The sequence below is a fragment of the Lolium perenne genome, chromosome 5 (genome assembly GCF_019359855.2).
Source record: "Lolium perenne isolate Kyuss_39 chromosome 5, Kyuss_2.0, whole genome shotgun sequence".
NCBI lineage: Eukaryota > Viridiplantae > Streptophyta > Magnoliopsida > Poales > Poaceae > Lolium > Lolium perenne.
This window is the reverse complement of record NC_067248.2, coordinates 67,272,894-67,283,043: the sequence shown is the minus strand read 5'-3', so window position 1 is coordinate 67,283,043 and position 10,150 is coordinate 67,272,894. Positions and strand designations below refer to the sequence as shown.

General features: G+C 50.9%; 1 protein-coding gene and 2 pseudogenes across 1 annotated transcript; 2 read left to right on the top strand and 1 right to left on the bottom strand.

Moving 5' to 3' along the window:
* The first annotated feature begins 2,521 nt into the window (after window positions 1-2,521).
* Window positions 2,522-5,147, top strand: LOC127299420 (metal tolerance protein C2). The gene is made up of 9 exons (XM_051329385.1): window positions 2,522-3,021; window positions 3,114-3,153; window positions 3,446-3,522; window positions 3,891-3,979; window positions 4,095-4,164; window positions 4,278-4,316; window positions 4,415-4,565; window positions 4,656-4,745; window positions 4,832-5,147. Exons 1-9 carry the CDS (start codon window positions 2,588-2,590, stop codon window positions 4,931-4,933), a joined length of 1,092 nt encoding a protein of 363 aa, XP_051185345.1. The 5' UTR covers window positions 2,522-2,587; the 3' UTR covers window positions 4,934-5,147.
* A 496-nt stretch (window positions 5,148-5,643) lies between these two features.
* Window positions 5,644-7,232, bottom strand: LOC127303412 (indole-2-monooxygenase-like; annotated as a pseudogene).
* A 1,469-nt stretch (window positions 7,233-8,701) lies between these two features.
* Window positions 8,702-10,119, top strand: LOC127303411 (eukaryotic translation initiation factor 3 subunit B-like; annotated as a pseudogene).
* Window positions 10,120-10,150: the final 31 nt, after the last annotated feature.

Below are 10,150 nucleotides of genomic sequence, written 5' to 3'. Positions count from 1 at the left end.
ACGTCGGCATCGGCGGCCAGTTCGAGGGCAGCTCGCCGGTCATGCGACGAGGGCCGCTCCCGTTCGGCGCGATGGCGGCGCCGAACGAAGAGGAGATCCACGAGATGATCACCTCCGGCTCCATGGCCGCCGCTGCGAGCCCGGGGTTCTTCATGGCCGCCGCCGCCGCGAGCCCGGGGTTCTTCACGCAAGAGGAGGCGAGGGCGACGGCAGCTGTGGCGGCGCGCAACGAGCATCGGGAGGATGTTGCCGACGGAAGACGAGCGCAACAACCCCGACGCTCCGGCGGCTTGCGCGGCGGAAGGGCGCCCTGAACTCGGCCAGAAGAAGCTCAAAGAACTCAAAAAGACGGGCAATCCCGCCGACAGGATGCAGGCGTCGATCGACAAGTGCTAGGCCGACTTGAGGTCGCACGCCGACGGGAGGAACGACAAGTTCGACGGCAGGTGGCGGGAGATGCTCGCCAACCAAGGCGTCCGGATCACCCTGCTGAAGACGACGGCGGCGGCGAAGAAGAGGAACACAGACTTGGCTTTCCTGATGGGAGGCGACAACATGGAACTGATGGACGAGGAGACGAGGAATTGGTACCAGGGCCACCGCAGCGACATCCTCCGAGCCACTCCGGCCAGTCCTTCGTCGTCTCCGCCGGCTCCTACCTCGGCTTCCTCACCATCTACCTCGTCGACTGCGGCTGCTTCGACGTCCACTGCCGCTGCTTCGTCGTCGGCTGCCGCAGCCGCTTCGGCCATGGCGTGTGAGGAAACTGGTCCGTCGGACACCGCCGTGCCGGCCGGGACTGCCGATGAGCCTGTTTCCGTGTAATTTTGATCCTTTTGCCGATTAACTGGCCGTACTTGTAGCGTGGGACGGCGCTTTGTTTGAATTTAAACTATGTCCGCCTCCGGGTGGACGACTGGAAATACGGTACTCCCCACGACTTAATTTCGTCCAATCCGGCGGTTGTTTCGTCCGGATTTGGGCGTGGGGAGCGCCAAGTGGAGATGCTCTAAGAGCATCTCCAGTCGCGTCCCCCAAACCGTCCCCCAAAGGGATTTGGGGCGCGCCGGACAAAAAAAGAGTTCCAGCCGCGTCCCCCAAAGCCCATTTTTGTCCGGCGCGGCCCGATACGGTGTCCGGCGCCCCGAGCCCGTCCCCGTCCCACAGGGGACGCTCCGGGGACGCCGGACACAACGAAAAGCGAGGCCAACCGACGCGGGGCCGACCCGTCAGCGGCACAGGGAAAATTCGTCTCACACTCCCGCCAAATCCCGCCGCTCCCGCCAAATCGCGCCTATACCGCCGCGCACAGGCCTCCCAAAACATATCCCGCCGCCGATTCATTTCTCCTATCTGGCCGATTTCTTTCTCCCTCCCGCCGTCCACCCGCCGCCGCTACCCTCTCCCCATTCCATGGCGCCGCCGACAGCCCCCAAAAAGATGGCGAAGAAAGCGGCCAAGAAGCCGCCGGGCAATGCGACGATAGGGGCGAAAGCGCCGTTCGCGAAGCCACGGAAGGCGCCGGCTGCGAAGAAGAAGCCTGAAGGAATGACCGAAGATCAATGGCAGCAAGATTGCCTGCGCCGGAAGCTCACAAGTCTTTCGTGCTCATGCATTGCTATGGCAAGCTCAAAATGAATGAGAAATGGCGGCTGACGCGCTTGTCGCTGTCCAAGGGGAAGGACGCCATTGATCTGGACGCGCCGCTGGCAACTTCGACAGGGCGTCCTACTGGCAACAAGGCTGCCAAGGCCGCCTTGGCCGACGCTGCGTCGTCTGAGAAGACGCAGGCGTCGATCACGAAATGCCTCGCCGACGTCTCCTCGACCTTTATCTCCCGCGACAAGAAGGCCGACCAAAGGTGGGCCGAGCTGCTCAAGAGGCAAGAGGAGAAGGCGGAGCTCAAGAAACGCGAGGACGACATGTCCCTGCCGAGAACGTCGACAGAGGGAATGTCTCCCCGGACGCGAGCGGCGCACAACTTCTTCAAAGGCGGATCCTCGACGACATCGAAGCCAAAATGGCGGCGGCGGACGCGCGGCCCTGGCGGCGGCATCGGCATCGGCGGCGGCGCAGAAGAAGCGGTGTCGACGCGTCTTCTCGCTACACTGCGTCGGCCTCCGCGTCGGCGACGAGCAGACGCACCATGCACGAGAACAGCGAGATCGCGACGAGGTCGTCGTGCTCGACGAACTGCGTCGACTCAGGACACGACGCCGTCGACCAACACCTAACCCTTCTTCTAATTTGCTTGCACCACAGGTCTGTAATATGATCGAGCGCCCAGTCCTTTGATAGATCGCAGCTACTCTGATCGCGACGAATCGGCGGGAACGATCTCTTTTGAATGCATCTATTTGAATTTCTGATTGGGGGCGGCGTTTTGGGGACGCTGGGGAGCGGCGTCCCCCAAACGCGGCAACAAAAAGCACGTCCCCAAACGTCGATCCCGTGATGGCGGTTTGGGGACGGCAGTTGAAGACGCGACTGGAGATGCTCTAACATTGTCCAAGTGGAGTTCCGGACCCATCAAAGCAAAGCCGAAGCAGAGATCTGTTCTTTTCTCTGTTTCGTCTCCGGCAGAGTCATGGGGGACCCCAAGGCGTGGAACCCCAACTACGGCGTCGTCGGCAGCGCCGACCGCCGCCTCGCCTACTCCCGCCAGTTCTCCCTCTCCTCCGCCGCCGCCGCCGCCTCCTCGCCCCGCCCCGGCCTCGCGCGCTCCGACTCCTCCATCTCCATGCCCGTGCCCTACTCGCCCTTCCCCCTCCACGCCGCCGCCCCGGCCAACGCCGACTTCCGCTTCCGCTGGCTCGCCACGCGCCCCATGCGCCGCCTCGCGCTCCTCCTCGCCCTCAACGCCGCCTACTCCGCCGTCGAGCTCGCCGTCGGCCTGCTCACCGGCCGCGTCGGCCTCGTGTCCGATGCCTTCCATTTGACCTTCGGCTGCGGCCTGCTCAGCTTCTCCCTCTTCGCCATGGCTGCCTCCCGGACCAAGCCGGATTCCCTCTACACCTACGGGTGGGTACTCTGCTCGCTTGCCTTCTCCTCGCTACTACAGATCACTAGCTAGATTAATTCGTCTAATTTCATATCGTTCGATCCTGCTGCAGGTATAAAAGATTGGAGGTCCTGGCTGCCTTCACGAACGCCGTAAGCTTCCTTCTCAACCCGCCTCTTTGAACAATCTTTCTCTCAAGGGACCTACCGCACCCTGCCCAGAGTCAAAATTGCATGCCCTGTTGTCTCGGCCATCTCTGAAACTGAATGATGATACTAGGAAGAAGAGTATAGTGCAACAAACATGATAACACATACCTCGGCCAAATCCATCCCTTGTTTTCTTTTAATCTTCTCTCGTTGTTATTATGTGTGCTACTACTTCGGTAGCAGCTCACTGGCTCTTGCATTGCTAACATTTTGACCACCTCCATATGGTAGCCAGCTGTTCCTGCTCTTCCTGTCTTTCTCCTTGGCCGTGGAAGCTCTGCACTCGTTTATGCAGGATGAATCTGAGCACAAGTAAGCACCACTTTTTTTTTAAATGTCGGTGGATCATTCCGTCCCGATTTGTTTCCTATGTTGGTTATCGGATGTGCTCATCTTTCTTAGGAGGAAAAAATTGTAAAACTGGTCATGTTATTCATGCGAATCCAGCCATTGTATGTATTAGTGTGATGGTATTAGCCTGGTACAGTTCATAGCTGTGGATAACTGAATTGTGTTCGCAAACTGACAACTGTTTGGTAATCCCTTAGTTCCATGCGTCAGCCACATTTTATCTTAACTCATGACCTATCAATCTTTTCTTTTTCTGTGAATGCCATGACCTCTCAATCTAAACTGTCTGTTGTCCTGATATTTTTCTTTCTCTTAAAAATATATTGCAGGCATTACCTCATTGTCTCTGCTGTCACAAACCTTTTCGTCAATTTACTTGGTGTTTGGTTCTTTCGGAGCTATGCTCGTGTTAACATAGGTATGCAAGTAACTGATTCCCTAGCTGCTTCTGGCAGAAACACCAGGGAACACATTTCAGTTTGCAGGAAACCAGAATCGAAACATTGACTGATCAATTGACATATCATTTTCAGTTTACAGGAAAGCAGAGGATATGAATCATCACTCCATCTGTTTGCATGTTCTGGCAGATTCAGTACGGAGGTAGCATATGTACAACTGGGCGTCATGCATCCTTCCACCAAATATCTTTGCGTCTTTGTCTTGGTACCCATTTATTTGAACTGACATTTGGTATCTCTCTCTCTCTTTCCCAGTGCAGGCTTGATACTAGCTTCTTGGCTTCTGTCATTGGGGTAAATAGATCCTTTAGAGAGTTTTTTGTGTGCTCTTTATGTTTACCATGATTGCTATTGTCTGAACACTTGTCTTATATCTTGTGCTTCTACTTTAGGGTTGAGAATGCAGAGGTGCTGTGCCTGGGAATTGTCTCGGTCGCAGTGTTCATGCTTGTTCTGCCTCTGTTCAAAGCTACTGGTAATATCCTGCTGCAAATTGCACCTGGCAATGTAGCACCTTCAGCCTTCATCAAGTGTGGCAGACAGGTAAACAAACACTTTAGTAGACATTCACTTCAGCAATTCCAGAACCTTGGACGGCGTTGTCTCACAGCTGACATGGCTATTGTTCTCCAGATTACAGCTTACGAGGATGTCTCTGAGCTATCCCAGGGTCGATTTTGGGAGCTTGTACCTGGTCATGCTGTTGGTTGCCTCTCAGTTCAGGTAAGATGATATTTCTCGGTTAATTAAGCCAACTTGTTGACAGTAGTACTGTAAAATCTGAATCTCGAAGTGGTGGTTGTGTATAGGTGAAGAATGGCGGTGATGATCAGTCAGTGCTCAAATACGTTCATGGATTGTATGAGGATCTGGGGATACAAGATCTGACCATCCAAACTGAAGGGTCATAGATGCTCTCTAGTGTAGATTCATATAGTACGTGGTAGAATAGACCAAGAAATTCCTGGAGCTGCCTTTTGTTTATTTGCGCTAGTGTAACTGATCAGTTGTGGCAGCTGGTGTTGTGAAATGGAAACGGTTTTTCCTGTGGGAAGTATTGTGAATCTTACTCTGATTATGGAGATCGGTAGCTTTAAAACAATATTATGCTGAAACTGCAGATCATTCATCTGGGCAATGCTTGCTGAACGTTGAACACAGTAGACTGGACGACATATATGATGATAGTGTTTGTGGCTTGAATTGTTGAACATGAAACCTATTTATTTATAGTGGTGGAACAGCTGCAAAAGGATGAAAAATGTGACCAGAAGATCGCTAATACAATAAACCTGGTGTTTTAAGTGTACTCTAGAGGCTACAGCACAATTTTAACTTTTACATGGATTTTTTATATAGTACTCCTCTTGCCCCAGTGTTATATTTGGTTATTTACTAAAATCTCCTTTTGTTGGAGAAACGTAAGTGTCGGATCAAGTTGGTACAAACTTCAGCTTCGGGCCGTGTAAGTACTGTCGACATGTCAAAATGACACTATACTAATTGTTTAGAAGAGTGTGCGGCTGAGAAATGCAACCTTTCATTTTTGCAAATTTTCTGAGGGTAGTCAACGAAATAGTAAGCTAGTAGAGTACTTAGTTTGTATCTGATAAGAGGGGGGTGGGGGGGCAGCCGCCCCCCATGAGTAGAGTGCATCTTCACCCACGGGCCATGACAACGACGATTTAGATGAATTACAATGTGTCGGCCGAGCTCAGTTTGGATGTCAACCTCTCGGGGAGAAACTCGTCGGCCTGGTGCCAAGAGGCTGGGTCACGGTTAATGGCCCAGGCATTGACGAGCACCAGTGTGCCCTTGGCGACGTGGTAGCCCATCACGGTGGCGTCCTGCATGCACTCGCGGGGCAGGAGGAGCGGCGTCGGCGGGTGTAGGCGGAGCGTCTCCTTCACGACGCCTTAAGGTACGGCGTTGTCGCGGCGCCGAGCATGTCCGCTTTGGCAATGCCGCCGGCGCTGCGGCTGCGGACCTCATGCTCGAGCTTCCTCATCGTCGTGGGGTTCTTCATCAGTTCCGACATGGCCCACTCCAGCACGATGTAGGTCGTGTCGGTACCCGCCGCAAACATGTCCTGCGCGCGCGTGATCAAAATGCAGAGCCATATATCGAAATTTGTTGCGAGCATTTAGAAATAATGGATGTTTTCCAAATTCAAAATAAATACCCCCATGAGCGACTTGACGATCTCCCTGCTGAGCTCGAACCCGTCATGTCCCCCTTGCTCCTCCGTGCCGCCATCGTCATCGCCACGCCCACCTCTCCTACCTTCGTGCTCCTGCACCACCTTCTCCAGCAGCTCGTCCCACCGCCTCGAGTTTCTCCGAGCCCTCGTGCCGCCGCCAGCGCCGGGCAGCAGCGCGTCCGCCCACGCCAGCGCCGGGAAGTAGTCTCCGACGCGGAACCCGCCCATCAGCGCCGCGTTCTCCTTGATCAGCTCCCTGAACAGCTCGCTCCTGCCCTCCTCCTCCCTCGAGTGCCTCCCGCAGACCACACGGCAGATCACGTCGTGCGCGAACCGGTACAGCGCCCCGCTCACGTCCACCACCTCGCCGGAAGTGGCGGAGGAAGCGACGGCCTGGACCAGGGCGGCCACCTCCTGCTCTCTCATGGGGTTCTGGCGGCGGGACCGTGAGGAGCTGAGGACGTGCTCGGAGCAGAGGCGGCGGACGTGGCGCCAGTGCTCACCGTGGGGCGCGAACACCATGTCCCGGAAGCCGTAGGTCATGATCTCGGCTGCGCGGATGTAGGGCCGCGTGGCGAACACGTGATCGTGCGCGCGCATCAGCTCGGCGGCAGCAGCGGGGGAGGAGGCGACAAGAGCGGGGACATGGCCGAGACGGAGCCGCATGAGGTCGGGCGCGCCGTTGGCCGCGGCGAGCGCGCGCAGTGCTCGGTGAGGGATCGCGCCCACCTGGTGCAGGTTGCCGATGACGGGCAGGCCGCGTGGAGCCGGAGGGAGGCGCCGAGGGTCCACGCCGCGGCGCTTCTTCTCGAGGTAGAGGAGGCCGGCTAGGAGCAAGGGGAGGAGTAGGAGCAGGAAGGCGAGTTCTTCCATGGTGACCGCGATGGACTGTTTCAGTGAATCTCGAGTTCTCGACAAGCTTTGTGCTCAGTGGTTAACTGGCTATATATGCTACTGGTCTGAGCTATAAACAACACTTTTTGCGATGAAAAATTACTCCCTCCATACCGGACTAAGACTAGTCACAATGCATAGTATCATATAGAAGTATCATGCATATGATACTACTACATATTACTATCTCCACAATGTATGGTATCATATACTAGTATCATAGTCTTCATATATTAATTGTTTTGTAGAATCTCAATGCAAATAGATGTACAAGATTTACTTGACATTAATTTTTCTAGTAGTATGTGCTATGATACCGTATCTACCTATGATACTAGTATCCTCTCTCTCCTCCTTAATAGCACTGCCATATCAGCATTTTGCATGCATGGAATGCATGATACTACCTATGATACCCCCATTGTGGGTAGTCTAATGGGCAATTACGTATTTCGAGAAACAAGTTTGACTACAAATTTGATCAACAAAACATGAGATATATGCCACAAAAATTATACCATTGAATTCGTATTGAAAAAATGGATTCGTATTGAAAAAATGTTTCCAATAATATAATTAATTTACTCTGTATTCAAATCATGGTGTACTGATGAACCTAGCAATCGAGGTCAGGGAGTTGACATTTTGTTGTGACTTACAAGCACGCAAGTTTAAAGAGCTCTCTTGTAACTTGTGCTCTTCAAGTGGTAAAAATAATTTTGTAAGTTGAATGCTAGTGGAGGCGGCAGCCCTCTGTTGTATAACTTGTTCCAAGAGTGCTAAAAGAATTTGTAGGTTGAATGTTAGTGGTGGCGGCAGCCCTCTGCTGTGACTTTTTCTGACAGTTTCAAGATTGGAGCGTCACATTTGAATTTAGGACTGAACTACGAGCGTCTTAGACTAGTCATAGTGGGGAGTAACTTAGACTAGTAACATGACATATGTTGCTAGTCTAAGTTACTACTTTTATAGTATGGCGCGCCTTACTCGCTTGTCAGCCATGTTTCCCGCAAAAGAGGAGATTGCAGCTTTCATCGGGTTACTGAAGGCTTTTACCAATTCTATAAGCTTTTTGCACTTTTCACTACTTTTCCGGTCGTCACCACATCATATATGTCAACGCCAACACATCACTATAACTTGAGTCATATCCTCTACGCGAATCCATTTTCTACCCTCGTAAATAGTATACTACTTTATACTCCGTCTTATGTCAATGATCGGGATACATCGACAAGCACGAAGGAGAGAAAGGGGGCATGAAAGCTCGAGGAGTGAAGATCATCCATTTATTGAGTTGTATCAAGTTCCTCTTCAAAGATTTGGTTTCCCCTCTTTGTGATTTAGTAGTGCTTAGTCTCTCCCATGGTAGGGATTCTACCGAGTTGCTACTTTCTCACCATGAGTGTCATTTCTTTGTTGATCTCTCCCATGGGATTCTACCTAGTGGTCTCTTCCTCGTCATTCTATTGGAACGGTGGTTCGGGCCATTAAGAGAGAACCGATTTTTACCGGGTGTGATGTGCTTTTGTATCTTGTGTTCTTCGTGTTCTTTCTCATTCTTCCGCAAATCCCCATCAAATCCATGAATATCGGGCCACCCAAGAGGTTTGGGCCTCATCAAGTAATTCGGAAGGGAGGGAGTAATTTTCCTTTTGGACCTTCGAGTCTCATTCAGAAGAGTTAAGTTTAGAAGAATACCATACGTATCTATGAAAAAACAAAACGTTCAGCCTTATAACAAGTCCTTGCAGGTAGAGAATGCATATCTTATTGTTGAGGAATTGGGTACTGGAAACCAGCCTGCCAGAGTGAGTAGAAATATTTGCAACTAATGTGACTTTAAAGATTTTCATTTCCATTCAACAAATCCTGAAGTCTAAAAAAATATGTGCTTTGTGATGAAATGTGAGTCTTGTGCAAATTCCTATCAAGCCGAGTTGTGGCAGAAAACCCTTTCGGTGTCAGTGATTGCAAATGTGTTGGCCAAACAATGGAGAGTATCTTGCCGTCCAGGTAGCCTGGTGCACAATAACATCGAAAAACAATTATAGTGGTTTCTAGTTGTTCAGAATCAAGGAGAGGGATTTCTAGTTGTTCAGAATCAAGGAGAGGGACATCACGATCGAGGTCGTTGAAATGGACAACAAGAGTGACTGAGGGAACCAATTCACATTTACTCACGGCCTAAACATGATATAAGCTTCTACTTGATGCGTGGAGCCAATAATGTTAGCCGCATATCAAAGCATGCAACACTCGAGGCCAAGCAGGCTAATGCACTGTTCTGGTCTCCTGCTGGGCAGTTCATTGTTCTTGCTGAGATGAAGGGTTTTAGTGGGCAGTTGGAGTTCTATAATGTTGATGATCTTAAAACCATGGCCATAGGAGAGCATTTTATGGAGACTCATGTCATGTTGGATCCCACTGGAAGGTGAGTAAGTCTAATCCTATAACCAAGAACTTATTGGCCTCACTATTTTCGTGAATTTACAAAAAAAACGATTTTTGAAGATATGTACACATAATATAGTTTATGTTAATTATTTAAACTGAACTGTTGGAATATATGCTCTTTAAATTTAGTTGATTGTAATATGCAGCTAACCAGTTGGCTATGCATAGTTTGTTGGTAGTACATTTAGAATATTTCCATCAAATTTAGTTGAACTAAGATATTGTTTTGTATAGGTTCATTGCAGCTGCAGTTACCTCAGTTGACGAGACTGAGAACACTTTTCGAATTTTTTCTTTTGTTGTGAAGCAGATTTATAAGATGTCAAAAGAACAGTTTTGCCAGGTACCTTAGTTCTTGTCTGAAGGGACACATTTACTATGTCATTGCAATGCTCTGCTGCTTGCTTGTTATTATTAACTGAATGGCGGTGCAGTTCTATTGGCGCCCAAGGCCACCTTCACTGCTTAACCTTGAGAAGGTTCGAGAAATCCCATATTAACCTCAGGAGGTACAGCCAAAACCGCCAACAAGAGGCATTCAACTAGCTCCACAATGAGGGGCATAAGAGCAGGAACT

Excerpts from the sequence above, each read along its gene's own strand:
- LOC127299420 (XM_051329385.1), top strand. The coding sequence starts at position 2,588 with ATGGGGGACCCCAAGGCGTGGAACCCCAACTACGGCGTCGTCGGCAGC. Across the intron at positions 3,154-3,445 it reads TGGCTGCCTTCACGAACGCC|CTGTTCCTGCTCTTCCTGTC; the intron begins GTAAGCTTCCTT and ends TATGGTAGCCAG. Across the intron at positions 4,746-4,831 it reads TTGGTTGCCTCTCAGTTCAG|GTGAAGAATGGCGGTGATGA; the intron begins GTAAGATGATAT and ends GGTTGTGTATAG.